Below are 21267 nucleotides of genomic sequence, written 5' to 3'. Positions count from 1 at the left end.
AGATTTGTCTTTTTCGCTTTGATAGTTTTAGAGGAATTAGTAAAGAATACACATAAAAGTGTCCAAACTTTAGTAATTACTCTTTTTAGTACATGGAAAAGAAGTCTTCACCTTAGTTTTTCCATCTGTGAACTAGAGACCGTCATCATCAAAATCACCTGTGCTGCTTGTTAGAAATAAAAGTTCCTGGGCCCCACTTCTGACATAATGAATCAGAAACTCTAGAATCTTCACTTTCAGTGGCTTTCCTGGTGTGTTAAAATGTTGATGCACATTATAGTTTGAGAATTACTGTTTCAGAGCTTGCCTGGTAAGAATTGTTTTGGAAGCTCTCAAATTTTTGGAAATACACTATTTTCTCGAGATCCTTACAGGGGCCTATCAGACTAGCAGTACAATAGATCCGAAACCAAATTTTCTGAGTCACCAAACACATAATGGCACCTTAAAATCATAAAAAGTTTCTATTTTCTTGTCATTAGCCTTGTCTGGGCCTGATTTATCGTGGTCTCCATGTGAACAGTGAGGCAGTGAAAGCCAGCTAATTGTAGTCCTAACAGGTCACCCCTCAGGATAACTGAGTTTGGACAGTGGAGATCCTTGCCCACTCTTCACTTCCAGTCCTGGAAAATTTGCACTCATTTTCTCATTTCTCATAGGACTAAATTTTTAAGTCAGTGTCTGTTAAGATTTACAGTACGTATACCCTTTGATCCAGTGATTCTATCTCCAGAAGTTTGTCCTGTTGCAGTGTTTTGAATTTGTGGGGGGACTCAAGCTTTTTTCACAGAACTATATATTTTGTGAATCCCCACAGGAATTTTTTTTTGGCCATTTGGTTACATATGTACTGGCTATATGAGAGAAATAATTTGAAGTAAAAAAAAAATAATTTTGATAAATATATTATTAAGCTGTATTATATAGTTTATTTTAATATGTTTAACAACTTTACTACTATATAAAGGCAAATTAAGTTTTCCCAGTTAAGTGATGTGTAGTGTTCATTTTCATTGTGTAATAAAAAGCATAGTCTACAAATTTTAAATGACATGCTTTGGGGACTGAATATACAGATTAAAATTTAACTTTAATTTAAATATCAATAAAAGCTGGGCAGAGGATTGCTTTCCTGATATGATACTTGGAGAAACTTGTATTCTGCTCTTTTAAAAAATCAACTTGTTTATGTTTCATAATATTCAAGCTTTGTTTCCGAATGAAAATCTAAGTGAGGAGGTTTCAGGCTGCTATTTATAAACACTTCCTCAGGAGCAAATTAGCCCCCCTCCCAAGAAGCAACAAAACAAACTCATTTAAATTGGATAGTATCACTGTTTCCTTTTTTTAACCCTGGCATTTCAAATACTACAAACATTTTGATATAAATAATACATGTATATGTGCATTTCTATTAGAATAATGCAACCTATGAATGTGATAAAGATTATCTTGAGGTAAAATTTACCATTTTTATACTGTATTAGCTTGTATCTCAGTGTTCTTTATGCTTTTTTGTTTTTAACCAGCACTCCATTTTGAGTGCAAATTAAATAATACATGATTAAGAAAATCTATGTAAAACCATCAGGGTCACTTCCGGTATTGAGCTGAATGATACATGTCTTAAATGGCTAAATTATAAACCAGTTCATCTGCTTATGTAGAAACTCATGGGGAAAACCCTGGCCTAGTTTAAAGAAAATATTTTTGTATGTGTTTTAAATACAGAAATTGAAATGGGACTGATTGTTGCCTTTAATAACATGATACCACTGGAACAATTCATGCATAAATGAATGCCACTATATAGACATTCTGAGAGGTGGATACCAGGATATTTATTGCCACTTTGTAATGATTGCAAAAATAAATGGTAGGAAGGAGGGAGAAAGAGGCAGCAGTCTAAATGTTCATCAGTAGGACACTAGTAAATAATGATGCAGTGCTGCATATACAGTGGAAAATGCCAGCTGTATGTGCCAATATGGAAAGCAGCTTGAGGAGCAGTATATATACTATGAAACTGGTTTTGTATAAAATAAATATATGTATGTGTGGGAGCTCTCTGGTAAGATATATAGTGCACTGTTAATATGGCTATTTTGGGGATGGGGAGTTAAGGTGGGGTAGGGTTGGATGACAGGGGGAGACTTATTGTTATATTATACATTTCTAAATTGTGATGTGTCATTGATAATAAATTTTTCTTAGCCATGACCATGTATAAAATTATTTTTAAACAGCCACAAAAAAAAAACGAGACCACTAAATTCAAGTGTCACCCCTTTTAGAAGCACTTAGTTATGTGCTCTCTTTAACAGTTTTTTTTATTATTTAGGTAATAGTACCTCTCATACTATATTGTAATAATTAGCTTATTGAAGTCAGGCACTGAGCTGAGCTCATTGAAGTCAGACACTGTGTTGTTGTCTCTTTATTTCCAGGGCCTAGCCAGTGTCTCCATAGGAGATACTTAATAAATATTTGAATGAAGAAAGAAGGTATGGGTGAAATACATGTAAGATGTGTTTCATGAATAATCCTGCTAATATTAAAGCAGTTAAAAACATTATTTTTATGTCCTGAGGCCATCATAAGCAGTTGATTTTTACTGGCTTAAACTTTATTTTCCTTTTCCCAACTTCATTTTGAATTTGAGTCTTAGAACTAACCCACTTCAATTTATATTTAAATTCTTTGAAACATTAGAGATTATAGAATTATGACTATATTAACAATATATGGAGTCTAAATATCTTCTTAACGGCCAACTCTACGTAAATCACTTCAGCATTGCCTTGATAATAAATCCAGTAGTTTGGCTTTCTGTATGGAGAAAGGTTACATTTAAACCTTCTTGCCATTGCCTTTTCATTAGGATTCTGATAATCCTGACCTTCGAGACCGAGGCTATATTTATTGGCGCCTTCTCTCAACTGATCCTGTCACAGCCAAAGAAGTAGTCTTGTCTGAGAAGCCACTGATCTCTGAGGAGACAGATCTTATTGAGCCAACTCTGTTGGATGAGCTCATCTGCCACATTGGTTCTTTGGCCTCAGTATACCATAAGCCGCCCAATGCTTTTGTGGAAGGAAGTCATGGAATCCATCGCAAACACTTGCCAATACATCATGGGAGGTAAGCAGGTAAACTAGGTTTGAGTGAGAAGTGATTCTCTGTTTAGACGAAGTTGGTCTTCCTCAAGCTTTTATAGCCTAGAAAAATTTGCTATGCATTTGGCAAACCTACTCTACTGCCCTGGAGGCTTCATCTGAATACTAGTGACCACACACAATGGGTTAAAAGGCCCCTCTGTGTTCTAATCTCAGGGTAGGTAAGGTTATGCCTTTAGAAAATTGTGGTGAAGATTTTCTAAATGGATAAAGTTTGAAAGTTGCTTAAGTCTCCAGAAAGATGAGGCTAGAAAATTTCCCAGAGTTGAAAACTTGGTAAAAAGCCTGTACAGGCATACCACAAGATAGTGCACTTCAGTTCCAGACCACTGCGATGAAGTGGTGAATTTTTTTGTTGTGTTTTTTTTTGAAGTGATGAATTTTTTTGTTGTTATTTTTTCAGTGCATATAAAAGTTATGTCTATACTATACTGTAGTCTATTAAATGTGCAATAGTATTATGTCTAAAAAAAAAAGTCTACATACCTTAATTTAAAAATACTGTATTGCTAAAAAATACTTATCATCATCTGACAATGCAGGGTTGCCACAAACTTTGAATTTGTAAAGACTGCAATATCTGCAAAGTGCAATAAAATGAGGTCCGCCCATGTATACATTTAGCTATTTTTATCCTTTACTGTAACTTTGGTTCAAGCTTATGGATGAAGTTAGCAGATACTGCTTCTCTTATGCTGTAAAGCTAGCTGTTAATGAAATAATGTTTGCAGGATTGTTTTATAAGAGCAGCCTAGATTCTGTGTAGACATAGTTGTTCAGTTGCCTGTACCTTTTTTACCAGAATAAATTTCTCCATATCAGTAAGGAAATGCTATTATGAACAGACTGTCAGGTAACATGGAACTCTTGCTTTATAGATAACCTTAAAATTTTAATTTGGGAGGAGCAGTACTCTAATAAACTCTTACAATGGGTATCTTGGAATCTTTTCAGAATCTCCTTCCTTCATTAATTATAATAAACCTCAAATCTAAGTAGAATTTATCTCTGAGTGTTCAGAGTACCTGCACTTCCACCGTTTATGAGTGTCTCATATTGTCTAATATATATTGCTGTTTAAGTGGTTCATGAATAGCCAGAGTGTAGGATTTATTGCTTTACAAATTAGTGTAGTCAACGTTTATAATACTGTAGCTCTGTTTTAACAGACTATGGACACAGATAAACAAAAAGAAAAGGGCAGTACCCAAGAAAATGATTATTAATCTTTCATTAGCCCTTGAGTTGAATCTTTGGTTTTAGGGCAGTGCTGTGATTTTCACCCAAAGGAAACTTGTGGTTTCATGAGAATCAGGCCTCGTTACAGCGTGTTTGACCTCGTAGGCAAGCATATTTAACATTTGCTAGATATGACCATTTAACTTCTAAGTACATCTCCCAGTCTGTGCTTCAAGTTTTGATAAATAGATACGGACTTTCTGTTGTTTGCCATTTAAATTACCTTTCTCCTGATAACTTTGACCCTCAAATGGGATGGGGAAAGTGAAACAAATCAACAAACAAAAACAACTCTTCCTAGAACACAAAGAGAGAACCAATATTTGAACTATGTAAAAAGAAGCACAGTCTCTTACGTAAAGTCTTTATCAGATGAATAGCCTTCAATTTGTTAACCTTCACAATTCCTTATGTGGTTCCTTTTTGGATGACCTTTTTGTCCATTTGTGCTTGTTTTTTGTTTTTAAAAAAGAAACACAAGTGCAGAAAAATCCCCTTTGAAATAAATATGGGTATGTTGCCGCAATGGCATGTCTGTAAGAGTACTGACATCACCTAGCTTTCTTCTGCATCCTAAGGGTAATAAGTGATATGCCTCTGACATGAAATACATTTGCACCATAAAACCTTAGAGGCTTAAAAATGCTTACTTCATGAGGTCTTTTAAAATCACTTGGGAAAGGGAAAAGTGCTTTTTAGTTGAGTATTGCTTACTATACTTGTCAGCTGCTCTGTGGGCGTGAGATGGTAAATAGTTGTCTAACTTGGAAATATCTCACCTTTTAAAAATACTGCTTTGATGACAGTTTTATGCAGTTATTTCCCATGCCTTCACAATGGGGAAAGATTTTCATGTTAGTTTTCTTGTGTCTTCCGTTTAGAAAAAATACATAATAATGATTTATCATGTTCTTAATTTGTAGAAGCTGTAAGATCATTTACTTCTTTTCATCTAACTCACTTTTCTCTTCTCATAATACTCTTACCTGTCTATTAGAGTGGAGGAAAATATGTGCCTATTCTGCCTTCTATTTAAAGGTGCTGATAAATCCATGTGTTTTGTCACATTTCCCAAACGGTACATGTTGAGAGATGATAGAATTTCATGGGCAGAGGGTACCCTTTATGGAGATTTCATATATTTCTTGCTAGGTGTATATGAAATTGTTTCCCCTTTTGACTTCCTTATTAATTTTTGGCTTTATTTGTACCCACCCTCTCCCCAGTCTAGATACGTCTCCTTTTGGCTGCCTTGACACTTTTTCCTCCTAAGTCCTCTTTTTTTTAGATTGTTTTTCTCTCTTTAATCTTTGCAGTTTTGTGTTCCTTCTCTTCTCTGGTTGTATCACAAGGCTCCTTCTGAACCTTCTCTGTGTATTCCCTTAGGCGGTTTATCTTCTAAGCACAGTTACCACTGATATATTCTGTTAATTTTGTTTTGTTAATTTTATCGGTGAGGAAGCTTTGTCTCAGAGAGGTTGTCACTTGCCCAAGGTGATGCATGCAAGTGGTAATTAGTGGAGCCAGCGCTTGGTCCTAGTCGTCTTATTCTAGACGCCCTGCTCTTACCACAGCACCCTGGTGTTACTCTGCTCATTTCACCTGAGATGTGTGTGTGAATTTCTTCCCAAGTTTACTTCTGTAACTCTGACTGCCAGTCCCTTTTCCTTAGCTGTCTGTTGGACTTCCCTACTTGTTTTTCTCACTTGAAACTTAACAGAATTGAAAGCAGCATATTATTTTCCCCATCATCCCTCCAGGTTCCTCTTATAAGGAGCATCACTAGTCTTTCGCTTCTTCGTTTTTGTTTTTTCTGAGTTTGATTCTTCATTCTTCTTTGTTCAAGCGTTGTCAGAACCTACCTAGGGTTTTCATTTTTTAAGAAAGCATTTGTTTATTAATGGAATTTTTATAGTGGTTTTTTAGTTTTTAAAAAATTATATAAATCTTAGGAAACATAGAAGATAGACTGGTATAACAAACACGTGTACTCATCACTCAGCTTCAACAGTCATCAGTATTTTGCCAATCTTGTTTCATTTATCACCCCCACAAATTTTTTTTTTGAGGGAGCTGGAGTATTTTAAATTAAATTCCAGACCTCATATCACTTCACCAATAAGTACTTTACTTGGTATCTCTCAAAGATAAGGACTTTAAAAAAAATCACAATATATTATCAAGCCAAAATTAGGGGTAATTCCTTAACATTCAATAAAACAGAACTACTTCAGATTTTTTCAATTGTCATTCTCTATTCTACTTTAAAGTTTATCTAAGATTGGTTTTACTTTTTGCTTAAATGTTTGGAATAATTCACAGTGAAGCCATCTGAACCTGAAATTTTCTTTGTTTTTTTTTTCACTTTTTAAATTAATATGTCATTTATAATAATCTTAGTATTAGTGCACTAATCTTTAGTGTATAGCTCAATAGATTTTTATGTGTGCATACACTCATATAACCGCCACTCTGATCAGATACAGGATATTTCCAGCACCCCAGAAGACTCCTCATGCCATTTTGCTTTTATATCCACCCTCCAGAGATAACCACTGTTTTGATTTCTATCACTGTAGATTAGTTTTGCCTCTTCTTGAACATCATGTAAATGGAACCATACAGCATTTGCTCTTCTGTGTCTAGCTTTTTTGCACAGTATAATATCTGAGACTACTCTAATGCCGTGTTATCAGTTGTGTGTTCCTATTTATTAGTGCATAGTATCCCATTGCCTGCATATGCCACAATTTATTTATATCTGCTGTTGATGTATCTTTGGGTTGTTTCCAGTTTGGGGCTCTTATGGAGAAAGCTGCTATGAACATTCCTATATATTTCTGTTGGTAGACCTATATACTCATTTCTCTTGTGTGTACACTTAGTGGAATTGCTGGGTTATAGAATAGATGAATATTTAGCTATAGGAGATACTGCCAGTTTTCCCAAGTGATTGTACCAGTGCACACTCCTTCCAGAAATATATAAGAGTTCTAGGTGATCCACATCCTTAGCAGCACTTGGTATTGTCAATCATTTTAATTTTAGCCATTCTGGTTGATTTGTAGTGGTGTCTCATAGTTTTAATTTGCATTTTCCTGATGAGTAAAGATGCAAGTACCTTTTCATGTTTATAGACTGCTAGTATATCCTTTTTTGTGTCATGCCTGATCTTTTCCTTATTTTATAATGAGTTATCATCTTTGTAGGAATTCTATGTGTAATGATCGAATGATTTGTAGGAATTATATATAATTTGGATACAGGTCTTTTGTCAGATGGATATTTTGCAAACTTCTCCCAGTCTGTGGAGAATACCTTTTCTCACTCTCTCTTAATGGTGTCATTTGAAGAAGAAATGTTCTTAATTTTAATGAAGTCCAGTTCATCACTTTTTTTCTTTTATGGTTAGAGCTTTTTGTAGAAACTTTTGTCTTCTCCAAGGTCATAGAAATCCTCTTGGTTTTCCCCTTCACATTTATGTCTGATTTATCTCTAATTTTTATTTATGTTGTGAGGTGTAGGAGTCAAGGCTCATTTTTGTCCCACGCAGCTATTCAGTTGACCCAGCACCATCTATTAAGATCATTTCCCCCTGCCTAGTCCATTTAACATCTCTTGGAACTCACCACTTCGTTTTTATTTTTACAATGTGATGGCAGTAGCGGTTTAGGTCACTCTTAGCTCATCTTCATGTCCATTCTCCCAACTTCAGTCCATTATACACACAGCTGCTTGGGTAATGTTCCTCTAAATGTTAATTTTAGTTCTTTGTTCAACAAATAAAAGTGATTCTGCATTGCCTATCATATAAAAATTAACTCTCCAGACCTGTTTTCAGAGTTGTATTTCCCTCATCTTCACTTCCCCCAAATCTTACCAATTACAGTGTCTGCTCCTGCCAGTATAATTTTTTCACCACCCCTGAAGTCAAATTGTTCATTTCTGTGCCTTTGCACAAGCTATCCTTTCTTTTTCTGAAGGTCTCTCCCTGGTAGTTCCTCATAACTATGCTGTTTTTGAAAATCTAGCCATAAAACCATTCTCAGAAGTTTTTGGGATCAGCCCCACCTGGTTCTGTTTTGCTTCTCATCTGTATCCTTTCAGTGTGCAGACACACAATAGTCATTTCTGCTTTTACACAGTGAGTGTGCTTTTCACTTGTTTTGTGAATGCTGGTTTTTTGTTTGTTTGTTTGAGTGTAAGTTATTTGAGGACAGGAAATATATTTCCTTTTTTTAAAAGAAAAAAAAGATATATTTCCCCAGAGTTCTCATTACAGTGCTCCCTTATAGAGTAGGTGCTCAATTAAAATTGATTGACTGATGAAGTTATGTAGTATAAGAGTTTTTTCCCCCTCCCGTTTTTGTATATCTGACCTTCACCCATTGCCTTGTTACTATGTCCCAGGTGAAACTGACTTTTCTCTTTTCCCCTCTTTCTGTGTGTGACTTGCAGCACTGATGCGGGTGACAGCCCTGTTGGCACCACCACTGCCACCAACCTGGAACAGCCTCAGGTTATCCCCTCTCAAGGTGACCTTCTGGGGGATCTTTTAAACCTTGACCTTGGTCCCCCAGTCAATGTGCCACAGGTATCCTCCATGCAGATGGGAGCAGTGGATCTCTTGGGAGGAGGACTAGATAGTCTGGTAAGCATCTTTCTTCTTTCTTTTGGTTATTTTAAATTTTTTATTTTTAAATTTCTGGGGTTATTTTTAATTCTTGATATGCTGAAGAACTTTAAATTATTCCGCTTTTTAGAACTAGACCTTTCCTTGACGAGCAGAGCAATGTCCTTTGATAAAGGACAGGATTATTTTTTCTAGAGATTTAATTGATACTGTTCATCATTGGTATGAGATATGTCTACAAGTGTACAGGATTATTTTGTTGTCCTGCCTCTGAATAGAACTTTTGATGTTTAACCAACCTAGTCACCTTTCCAGAGCTTATTATTGCTCTTGCTGCTTAACTCTGGATAGCCCCTGTAATTCCCCTTTTGACCTGAACATCATTCAAATGACCTCATAGTGATCATCCTATTTTGAGGCTTTCAAACTTTTGCCTTTTTTGTATTTTATTGGCTTATGCCTTGTCTAATTCCAAAAGGTTCATTTGAGCCATTTGTGTTTTTTTAAAAAATTTATCTTTCTTATAGTTGAGAAGTACTTCTTGATTGGTTCTTTTTTCCCCTTTTCCATCCACACCCCCCCACTCCACCCTGTCATACTTCCAATTTAATTAGCTTCCAGGATTCTAATACTAAAAGGCTCCAATGTCCAGAGTATCTGAATATGTGCCACCAGTGGAAGCCAATTAGTTACTGTTGCTGTAAAAGATAAATGAGAAATATTAAGGATGACCTTCCATCTGTGTAGAGAAGGCCAGAAAAATAACAGGTCTCATCACACGGCTCCCTGCAAATTAGATGCTTAACTGTGGTGTAATTAGAGGAGCTTTTTTAGCTGAACACTTGAAAATAAGTTGTTCATCAACCTGATGACTATAAGTATGCCCAACAAACTGATTTATTTCCCAGCATCAGAAATTGGAAGGCAATGCCATAGATACAAAAATATATATTCTCAGAGATTACATAAACAAAACGACCTTACTTTCTGCTTCATACATTGGCATTTTCTCTTCTACTTTATGAGCAGTATTATGTCTGGGATTTATGCCAGCTGGTACAGGTACATTTACTTTTGGCTGACAGAGAGCCTAAGGAGATAGGGTTACCGTCATATCTTTGTGGGTGATGCGTTTTACTAATGGAAGTCACTGCTTCCAGAGTCTATACACTGACCAAGCTCTGGACTCTAGCTAATGGTGACACAAATGAGCACTGCTTTTGTCTTCCTTGGGAATAAAAGCATTTGCTTTTCATTTTCATATCTCTAATGAATAGAGTTGACTGAATAGCTTCCTCGTGTGATATCCTGCGTTGCTGTATAACCTCCTTTATAGACTCAGGAGGCTGACAAATGAATATTGAAATATTCATGGAGACTCTCAGAAATCCCTTATAAACATTGAAATAGCTCATCCTATTCTGTTGACACATGAGCTACAAGTTAAATGTTACATCCTCCTCACGGTTATGCCTTAACAACCCTGCTTATTTCCCTAGTGGTTTACAACATAGTGGACTCGCTGAACCTAAGAAGACAAAGAAATTAAGTTTGAAGGATGGAGGGGAGAAAGAGGCTCTATATTTTGATGTTGCCTGGCCCAGGATTCTGTCCTCTTGTTTCTTAACCCACTTTAGCATGGAAGGGGAAGAAACATGTTATTTCCATTTGGCTTTGTATCAGCTCTTGCTGGCCCTTAACACTAGTGAGTTTTCTCCTTATATTTTACACAGCTAATCCAGTCATGTGTCAGAATTCTGGCAAGCTTACATCAGATAGAAAAACAATTAGAACTTTCTCAGATTGTAGTAGCCCAAGTTACACATGGGCCTTTTTTCATTTTCTTTTTTTGCAAAGGATATTCTCTTTGGGGTGGAGAATAAATTGTTTTTATAATTGAATTTCTAAATATTATACAGCCTTTGCTAGGTAGGCCCAGTAACGTTCCTGTGTAACTCTAAATTTTAACTTATTCTGACTTTGGGATTTAAAATGGTATAATTGGTGCTATAGCCCCAGAAAGTGTTTACATGCAGGTTTCTTCAGCTTATTCTGTGATATAAATATGTCCTAGAAATCTAAATGAGGAGTAAAAGCCCTTCTTTTTGCTTTGGATCTGTATGTAGTTAAATATATATCACTCAAAGAACCAAGATTCCTTTTAAGAGAACATCACAAGGAAGAGGCCTAAATCTGGCTGTGTGGAAGACTAGTTTCTGTGGCAGCAGTAGTCTATGCCATTTTTAAAATGCTTTTATTATTCTTACGTAAATTATCTAATTTAAAGAGGAAAATAGTTCTCAAAGTTTTTACTTAGTCTATACAGATAGTGCTGTTTCTTGAATGAATTGTTGCCTTACAGCAGTGCTTCTCAAGCTAATGTGTACATAAATCAACTGGAGATCTTGTACAAGACAGATTCTTGTTGCTCTGGGGTGAGACCTAGGAGTCTGTGTTTCGAACGAACACCCAGGTCTGCGGACCACATTTTGCATAGTAAAGACATAGAATATCTGTGATCACTGTGAACCACTTCACTTTAGTGTTTGAATAGCTGTTGGTAAACCCAGATGCCTTTTTCTCTTGACTTCAGTAGTAAACACACTCCTGGAAAGAGGGCTCCTACTCTGCGTCAGATTGAGAGAGGGCAAGAAACTCTTGAAATTATTTTGTTAAAGGTCTGTCTTTCACTCTCTAGGAAGAAGAATATTGCTGGGTGTGATAGAATTTGACCCAGGTCCCCATTTAAAATATGGCCTGGATTAGAGTTATGTGATTGTCTGGCAAGCAGCACTCAGGTTACGTGGGTGTTCATCTCAGAACGGCTATCAGCAGTGTTTTTGCTGCCTTTTTTTTTTTTTTTTAACATCTTTATTGGAGTATAATTGCTTTACAACGGTGTGTTAGTTTCTGCTTTATAACAAAGTGAATCAGTTATACATATACATATGTTCCCATATCTTTTCCCTCTTGCGTCTCCCTCCCTCCCACCCTCCCTATCCCACCCCTCTAGGTGGTCACAAAGCACCGAGCTGATCTCCCTGTGCTATGCTCTCCCTGTGCTATGCGGCTGCTTCCCACTAGCTATCTGTTTTACATTTGGGTCACTGGTTTCTAACAGAACCTTACCCATAGAGGTCAGTGGTGTGCTGCTAATGAAGCATGGCAGCTACTAATCTTTTATTTCAAGCTTTGTGGTTCTCAACTCTAGCTGCATAATTGGTATTTAAAAATATATATTGTCAGCGTTTGGACCCAACCCTAGAGCAATTAAACAGAATTTCTGGGAGACAGGACCTTAGACATTGGTATTTTTTTTAAAAATCGAAGTTATTTTAATTTTGCAGCCAAGATTGAGAACATTGAGCCAAATGAAGCTCCAGATGAAGTTAGGTAGAGATGTTAAAAAATTGATCTTTAAGCCAAGGCAGTGATTACCACAGAAGAATTATATTTTGGTGAGCCTCTGGCACCTCCTACAAAACAGACTTCTCTGACTTTACCTTTGTTCTGCCTCCTGCCCCTCCACACCCTCACCCCCTGACCCCAGGACATTTTCCTGTTGTGATTTGCTGTTAGGTGATCCAGCCTACCAGAAATTGGCCAGGAGTTGAATTTGACCGATTTAGATTTAGTTGCTTATTCCCAGGGTTCTTCTCACCCTTGCTCATGTTCCATAATTGGAGACTGAAAATTGTCTTGTATTTTGGATTATCTACCCATTTTCTGTTCCTCTGTTTTAAAACTTGATATTCACTAGAGGATAGTATTACTCTTCCATTTTCACATCCTGGTGACCCTCCCTTTAGATCTTGTTTGCTCTCTTTCATCATTGCACTTGTGAAATTTTGAGATTTAGTGAATTGTGACTTTTCTAGAACTATCATTCAGGAAATACTTATCAATTTATTTATTCATTATTATTATTTGTCACAAGCTACCTGAAGGCTCCAGCCTTCTTCCATCAATAATCGTGACTCATATATAACAGCTGTGATTCTTAAACCAAAGAGAGTGAGCTAGGTATATTGCTGTGATGTAAAAAACACACACACGTGCACACCATTCCCAGGTGACTTTTAGATGGTGTTTTCGTTGTTGTTTGGCTTTTTGTTTGTTTGTTTTTGGAGACAGGTGCCTTTGAAAATCATTGATGTAGGCAGAGCTTCAGATTTTTTGAAATACTTCTTCATCACAAAACTCAAATCAAAATGGATTTCCTACATACTCTTCACTTTCCTCCTTAGTTTTTGCTTGCCCTTTAGCGTATTCTCTTTTGCCTAAACGTAGATAGTTTCCTCCTTCTGTTAGTGTAAACTTAACTGTCACCTTGATGTGGAATGAATTCAGGTAATGAAACTTTGATCTATGTATAGAGCAAGATAGTATACTATTTAGATGTTATTGGGGGTTTTGTTTCTTTGTTTTAGAAGCAGTATAGGTGTCTTTTTATGCCCCTGCTACCAAATCTAAGAAACTGCTCATCTTGGGTAGTGTGACATTTCTGACGGTGGTGCAGATCCTTCTGGTTTGGTGTAGTGTGAGAGGTGACCCGGCACCCAAGTATGTAAATCTTGCATACATGTTATAAAGATACACCATCTGCTAATGAGTCTGACATGGCTGAGGATCGCTAGAGTAATAATTGAATCTCAATTATTTGTTGCCATTACTTTTAGACTGTCAGCAGACTGTCAGGCCTTGGCTAAATTACGGCCTTCTGTTTATTCAAGGTGCTGTGCATTATTCTATTTAGAAAAATGGTGCTATTGTGCATCAAGAATAGAAAGGAAGCATTATCCAGATTGTCCTTTCTCTGTGCTGATGAAGAGTTTCCTGCCAGAGATAATGTGCTTCAGTGTGCCCAGCTAGGATGGAGTAGAAGAGAGGAGAAACTGCCTTTTCCTGACTCCAGTGTATGTTTTTCAGAACCTCCTACCCTGTTTCTTACAGGTTTTTACCTTTCAGATATTTCAACTCATGAACTATTGTAGTAATGATTTTGAGGTTTTTTTAGCCCATGGGAAATCCATTGTACATACTAGTTTTGCATCTTCATATCTCTTCCTCTGGAAGAGATTTGCTGTGATTTAAGAGCTTAAGTTTTAGAGTTGGTAGTCTTGTGAAGACAGTTTTGTAAATTGTAGCCTAATTTTGTCTGATAAATTCTTCAGTGGCTTTTGTAACCACTGTCTTTTTATCAATGCATAGATTTAGTGAAGACTGGCCTCAGGCAGTGTTGGGAATAATTACCAAATACTGAGTGCCTATTTCTGTGCCAGTCTCTGTGGTAGAACTTTTATAATTCCTAATCCTCAAAATAAGTCTGCAAGGTAATTGGTATTGGGTCCCATTTTACAAAAAACTGAAGGTTGCATAGCAAGTAAGACTCAGAGTCAGGATTTTGAACCCAGATTTCTTCAAAAGTTTAAAGTTTATACGCACTTTTCCACTGTCCTGTGATTCCTCCAGTTTTTTTGTTATTGTCATTTTCCAGAATAGAGTTCAGTCTCACTTAACTTTGGTCCTTCTCAGACTAGGGTACATAGTCTCTGGAGTACACAGCAGAGTACAGGGTGCATTTGAAGCTGCAGGATAAACCTGGTTCATCATCTTGCAGTGTCAGTCTTACTTGATGGTAAGGAATGTAAACACACTGTATTAAGGCTTAGAATGTAAAATTGCATGAATGTTTAAGATAAAACACAAGGCTTGTTTGCCCTAGGCCTCTCCATGCTATACCTCCCAGATGCCCTGTGTGTGAGTTTGGGCTAGCTTATCATTAGGAGGCACTTGAAAGTTTGAGAAAGACTTTAGAAGTTTATTCATTAATGAGGAGAGGGATTGGATAAGTTTATACATCTATCTGCACAGCAAAAGGAATAAGATTGCTTTCAAGTAGAGCCACAAAATCCTGTGTTCCCATCTATTTGGTGGTGAATTGTGATATAAAGCAAGTACTTTGAAGGCAAATAAATGATGCACAGGACATTCTTGTGCTGAAAACTGGCAATCAAAACCACTCAGACAATACATTTCCTTTCTAGAAAGAGCTTTGGCCTTGGGGTGGGAACGGAGGGGGTGGGGTCATTTTTCCCCCAATTGGTTGTATTCATATGTGTTGGCAGTGTTGATGCAGATATGGTGCTCTAGGTCAGTTGGGGAAACAATTTTGTCAGCCTTCTGTCCATTTTGTGATAATTTTCACCAATAAAATGATTCATTTCCAAATTGTCTGCCCAAGAAATAATACTGCCATAGTGGTGCTTATATGGAAATTCATTCACTCAGTAAATATTTGAGTGCTTATTCCTTGTCAGGCTCTATTCTGTGTACTGGGAATATAGTTGTGGCGAGTCCTTACAAACATACATTCTAGTGAGGGGAGACGAATGACAAACAAGTACATAGGTAGTAATTACTGCAAAGGAAAATGAGACAGGATGCGGAGCTTCTCCTGTGGATTTTTACTGCATTGAACATTGAGTTATATCTGAACTAAGAGACCAGTAGTGGCCATTCTAAGGACTTTCTGTCACGTTCTATTCCCTGTCCCATCTCAGGAAGTAATCTATTATATCTCCCTATTTTTCTGTTGATGTAAGACTTTTTTTCCTTCAAGTTAAGGAGTCTTCTGATGATTTTGTATGATCTCAACTCATTTATGCTATTCCACATCAAATCTATTCTCACCATGAGTTTGTCTAATAGCTTTTGCATGGTTACAGATTCTTTCACCAGTTTGATTAGTTATATTTTATGGTGCTTTTCTAAATAGCTCTTTGAAGATTAAATTAAAATTTGTAGCCCAACAGCTGGAAAACCATACTTTTACCTTGGAGATAGTGTGTGCCTTCTAAAATCTAAAAACTAATAGGAAAAACACAGACTGATGTTTTTGACACCAGTAGGATTTTGGTATAAGTTTTGTTTGTGATGGGAATCATTGTGTACTATTTTTACATCATTCTGTTTTGACTCCTGACTAGCAGAGCTATCGGTAAGCTATATGACCTAAAGCATTCCTTAGACTCCCTTCAATTAAATCAGTTCTGGAAAGTGTCAAATAAAGGAGGTGATAATTCTAGACAGGAGTAAAGAAATGTGTGAGCTTAAGATCTACACCTCTAATTAAGAGAATGTCTTCAGATACTCAGCTCCAGTTTCAGAAGCAGACAGGTATATTTTAGACTGGTCAGATGGACCTCAAAGGGGCTGACCCAGAGCAGTGATTGTGAACATTTGTGGGGGTTTTGGGGTTTTGCATTTAATTTTATTTTTACTTGTTTATTTATTTTTGGCTGCATTGGGTCTTCGTTGCTGCGCAGGGACTTTCTCTAGTTGTGGCGAGTGGGGGCTACTCTTCGTTGTGGTACACGGGCTTCTCACTGCGGTGGCTTCTCTTGTTGCGGAGCACGGGCTCTAGGCTTGCGGGCTTCAGTAGTTGTGGCACTTGGGCTCAGTAGTTGTAGCTCGCGGGCTGTAGAGCACAGGCTCAGTAGTTGTGGCACACGCGCTTAGTTGCTCCATGGCATGTGGGATCTTCCCGGACCAGGGATTGAACCCGTGTCCCCTGCGTTGGCAGGCGGATTCTTAACCACTGCGCCACCAGGGAAATCCCATGTGGGGTTTTTTTTTTTGTTGTTCTTGTTTTGTTTTCGGTCTGCTTGGTGGCCATGTCAAGACTTTTCCTTTTCTTGGAGTCAGGCAGACTTGGTCCCTTACAGAACCTCAGTCTTGAGTTCTTTCTCTGTACTTCTGCTTTTGTAGCATGTTGCCATTGGATGAAGGTATTTCCTTTTGGTATGCAGACTCAGCTCTCAAACTTTCGACTCAACCTGGTTCTGCAGCAGAGCTCATGCAACCGTGCTGAAATCCCTTTAGCCCATAAAATAAGTCACCATGAAATCACTACTTTCCATCCAATTACTGAATGAACAGTGCAGCGACACATTATTTTGTAGTTCAACATGAACTGAGCCTACTTCAGTACTACTTCAGGCATGATAAAGCACCCACTCTGTGGCGGTAGCCAAATGTTAATGTTATTCTTAGTGCCATTTAATGTGATTTAGATTGGGGGCTGGGGAAGCTTTACCACTAGCAGAAATTTTAGACTTGGGTATCAGCTATGGACCTTTAGGAAAATTCTGCTCAATTTTCAGCATTTGAAGTGTTCTTTTCCTGAAATTGGCACCTCTCCTTCATCTTCCTGTATCCTGATTTAGTTGGTCTGTAGTTGACATTATTTCCTTCATGGAGAAAATAGCAGCCTCATTAAGGCAGTCCTGGGAATAACGGGAAATGGACAGCTCCAAAAGACACTTAAAACGTACACAGTATTTAGACACCTAAGATTGAGATTAAAGCCATGCCTTATGCCTCTGGCACTTTTCACTCACCTCTCCCAACTTACTGGATAACAGATATCACTGAATTTTTACAAGTCCAGTTTGACTGATTTTGTACTCTACCTGATGAGTAAGTATTACCAAACAGATGACTCTTGTCTGACTCCAGATGATATCAGCAACCGAACTGAAATGGTTAGTTGCTAGTTCAGACCAACATGACAACGACATTGCTGTGTTTTGTTCAGCTTTCTAGCCTTCCCCCCGCCTCCTCGATTAATATCTGCATCATCCTGCTTGTCGCTGTAGATAGGAGAGGCCCTCACTGGGGAATTGGCTCCCATCCTTGCTGACATCTCCCTGTTAGTTACTCTTGCCCAACACTGTGCTGTCACCTGTGTCATATTTTCAGAGAGGAAGATGATAACCTCCCTTAGAAACTTTTCAGTCAAAAGGAAAGATGCTGAATAAAGTCTGAGTAAGCTATAGTTTTGCTAGTTAGAAAACATATTGAAATTGTCCTTTCCTTTTGCTCTCTGGACATAGCACAGTTATGTGAACCTTTATATTTCTGGCTACATGTCTCTAACACCCTTTGGATTCTGTCTCTGTAAGATCAAGAGTTCTTGATTCTGGGTTGCAGCTGAGTTGTATTTGATAAGCTGAACATAAACAAAGGAGTATCAGAATTACTTTTCAGTTTCTCTTACATGTTTTTGAATAAAATTGACAAGCAGCAAGGTGGGGAGGAGTGGGGGGAGTACATTTAGATCCTGTCCAGCTAGGATAATATTCATATAATACTCAAATATAATAAGAATGAAATCTAAGAAAATAAGGGCTATAAATGGGCTTTATTTCCTTTGGAAATAACACCACTAGTGAGTGCCTTTTCTCAATGCCTTTTATTGAATGTAGCCTATTTGATAATACTGCCATTTCTCTTCCAGTGTGTTTTTTCTTTCTTGCCATCGAGTGCCAGCAAGGTCCATAAAGAATTCCATCTCTTTCAAGCTTCAGTTGTGAGATAGGCCAGAAGGGAGGAGAGTGGCTGGGGGGAGGATATATAAGCCCATCAGAAAGTCATAAAACTAAATCAAAACCAGCATCAGGACAAGATGACAAGAGACATTCTGCATCATTCCCTTCCTTGGAAAGGGTTTTTCTTGGACTTCCCTGGTGGCACAGTGGTTAAGAATCCTCCTGCCAATGCAGGGGACACAAGTTCGAGCCCTGGCCCAGGAAGATCCCACATACCGCAGAGCAACTAAGCCCGTGCGCCACAACTACTGAGCCTGCGCTCTAGAGCCCATGTGCCTGGAGCCCGTGTGCCTAGAGCCCGTGCTTCACAACAAGAGAAGCCACCACAATGAGAAGCCCGCGCACCACAACGAAGACCCAACGCAGGCAAAAATAAATAACTAAATTAATTTATTTATAAAAAATAAATAAATAAAAGGAGTTTTCTTTCTGCTTAAGTTCTAGCTTCCTTTTCAATTCAGGAGTTAGCTCCAAAGTAATTCCTGAACATATATTCTTGTCTGATTCCAGATCATAGTTAATTCTCTAAGGCAGTGGTTTTCAACCTTGTCTGTACATTAGAATCACTAGGGCAGCTTTTTAAAATTCTGATGTCCAGGCTACAACTCAGAACAATTAAATCACTATGGCTGGGATTGAGACTCGGGCATCAGTACTTTTAAAAATCCCCTTCCCCTCCACAGTTATACACACACAGGTGGTTTATTCCATTGTGTATCTAAGGTTGAAAACCATAGCTAATAGAACACAATTGAAGTAGTTATTAGTAATCTTAGAAAGATTGAATCTTACCTAAGAAACCTCCAGGTTTTTGTGATGGAGGAATTGAAAACTAAAGACTTACCATAATCAGTTTGCCTTTGCAAACTTATTTTCTGAGACTTTTTTTTTTTTTTAACACATATCTACCCTGTGCTCCAGTCTAATTAGACTACTCATTCTTCTTCTTTAAAAAAAAAAAAAAAAAATTTATTTATTTATTTATTTGGCTACACAGGATCTTCATTGCCGCATGCGGGATCTTTGTTGTGGCATGTGGGATCTTCGTTGTGGCATGAGGGAATCTTTTAGTTGCGGTGTGCGAGATCTTTAGTTGCAGCATGCAAACTCTTAGTTGCGGCATGCAGGATCTAGTTCCCTGACCAGGGATCGAACCTGGATCCCCTGCATTGGGAGCATGGAGTCTTAGCCACTGGACCACCAGGGAAGTCCCTACTCATCCTTCTTGATCATGCTTTTATTCCTACTTCTTCAGCCTTTGTTCAGGCTATTTGAGAAATAACTTCCCCCATTTTTGCATTCTATAATTTCACACTACCATGTCTTTGAAGCTTCTTTTCATTATCCTTCAGCCAAAAGGAGGCTCTTCTATTCAGAACTTTCTTTTTTTGCTTTAGTATATTCTGTATGGTTTTTGCATTCGTGTTTTGTTTTTTTGCCAGTTTGCAAAGCCTGGATCTTGTTCATCTATGTTTTCCCCTCATCGCCCGGCATCTTTATAGTCCCCATAGTACCTTATGTCCAGCAAATGTGAGTGTGTGTTTGAATAAAAGGAATCTCATGCTTTTCAGATGTCATGCTATGGATGTGTGTTATTCTAGAAACAGGGAGAAGGTAGGTGTGTAATATCTTTTCTATTTGCTGTCATTCTTTTCCAGTTATTCAAATTCTTGGTTGTGATGACCTTTTTATCTGTACGCCTGTGATTTCTCGCCCCACATCCAACCAGTAAATAGTCTTCAGGAACCAGACTTTGTAAATGTTGGTTCTTTGAGGTTTGGAGTGTTCTGTAGCTTAGTGCAAAACATGCTTATTCATGCCAGTTATGAAACACCTGCCTGGGGTTTTTGTTCTGTCGTGGTGGAAATAAGTCCCATTATTTTTCAGTATATATATTATTTTTGAGATTTTGGCAACCCAGTTTTATATATCTGTCCATTGAGAAGGTAATAAATCCCCTCTCTCAAATCCTGAAGACAAATACAATTTTTTTTTTTTAACACAACCACAGCCTAGAGCTCTCCAAGTTTCTACCACTAAATGACAGACAATAAAGGAAACAGTGTTTTGTAAAGCAGACAAGGCATTTGGTGATTCAGAGGGGAATGTTAGATGCACAGTGAGAGCTAGGGAAGTAGTAGTATAGAATCGTAGCACAAAAACGTATTGTTTGCTTTCTGAATAGCACCATTAGTTGTGGGTATATACGTTTTATGTTTTTTCATGGTAGCTGTTTTCAGCTTCAGTTCTTCTTTAATGCTTTTGTCCTGGAATTCAGGGTGAATTATATCAGAGCCCTGACGGGAAAAAGAGGCAGAAGTAAGACCATGTGGAATTATTTTCCTGTCACCTAGCTAATTGCGTTAGTCTAATTCTCCAATAGTTAGCATCCTTTTAAATGATCTACTCCAGATAAATCACAGCATTTCTCCTTAGCTGTATTGACTGTGGGAGAGATTTGAAGAATTGCATGCTGTCGCATTTCCTACCCAGATAGGATATCTTCCTAACCCAGCCGTTTGCTTTCTTAGGAAAGTTCTAAACTCTAAAAATCACTCTTATTCAAGCTATAATTTTTGAAGCTTGAAATTGCAGCTCACTACTGGTTTGGTTCCCACTTTCTCAGTGGGGTGGCAAGTTTTGTAGTTCAAAACACAGTTTAGTTTTTCTTTTTTTTTTCCCCCCCTTAAATTTCCTTTTAAAGAAAAAATAAACATATTCAGAACATTACGACTTAGAGATATAGCTTCTTGGAATATGTAAACTCTTTAAATCCTGTTTGGGTTTGTGCCTATGTACCCCAGTGGAAAGACTGGATCTGAAACAT

The 21267-nt window shown here is 37.6% G+C and overlaps 2 protein-coding genes across 5 annotated transcripts in view; one reads left to right on the top strand and one right to left on the bottom strand.

Moving 5' to 3' along the window:
• The window catches only part of HEATR9 (HEAT repeat containing 9), a 324842-nt gene that overhangs the window by 134054 nt on the left and 169521 nt on the right, over nt 1–21267 (bottom strand). The gene's annotated exons all lie outside the window — the stretch shown is intronic.
• Nucleotides 1–21267, top strand: part of AP2B1 (adaptor related protein complex 2 subunit beta 1) — a 119106-nt gene that overhangs the window by 52802 nt on the left and 45037 nt on the right. For all 4 annotated transcript variants that reach the window (XM_082373935.1, XM_082373934.1, XM_082373937.1 and 1 more), the window contains exons 13-14: nt 2882–3141; nt 8874–9066. In XM_082373935.1, the coding sequence (XP_082230061.1) occupies nt 2882–3141; nt 8874–9066 (453 nt within the window). The remainder of the gene's footprint in view (nt 1–2881; nt 3142–8873; nt 9067–21267) is intronic.

This window comes from Balaenoptera borealis (assembly GCF_965194805.1).
Source record: "Balaenoptera borealis genome assembly, chromosome: 20".
NCBI classification, from domain to species: domain Eukaryota; kingdom Metazoa; phylum Chordata; class Mammalia; order Artiodactyla; family Balaenopteridae; genus Balaenoptera; species Balaenoptera borealis.
The sequence above is the reverse complement of the archived record's forward strand: the minus strand, read 5'-3'. Positions and strand labels throughout refer to the sequence as shown.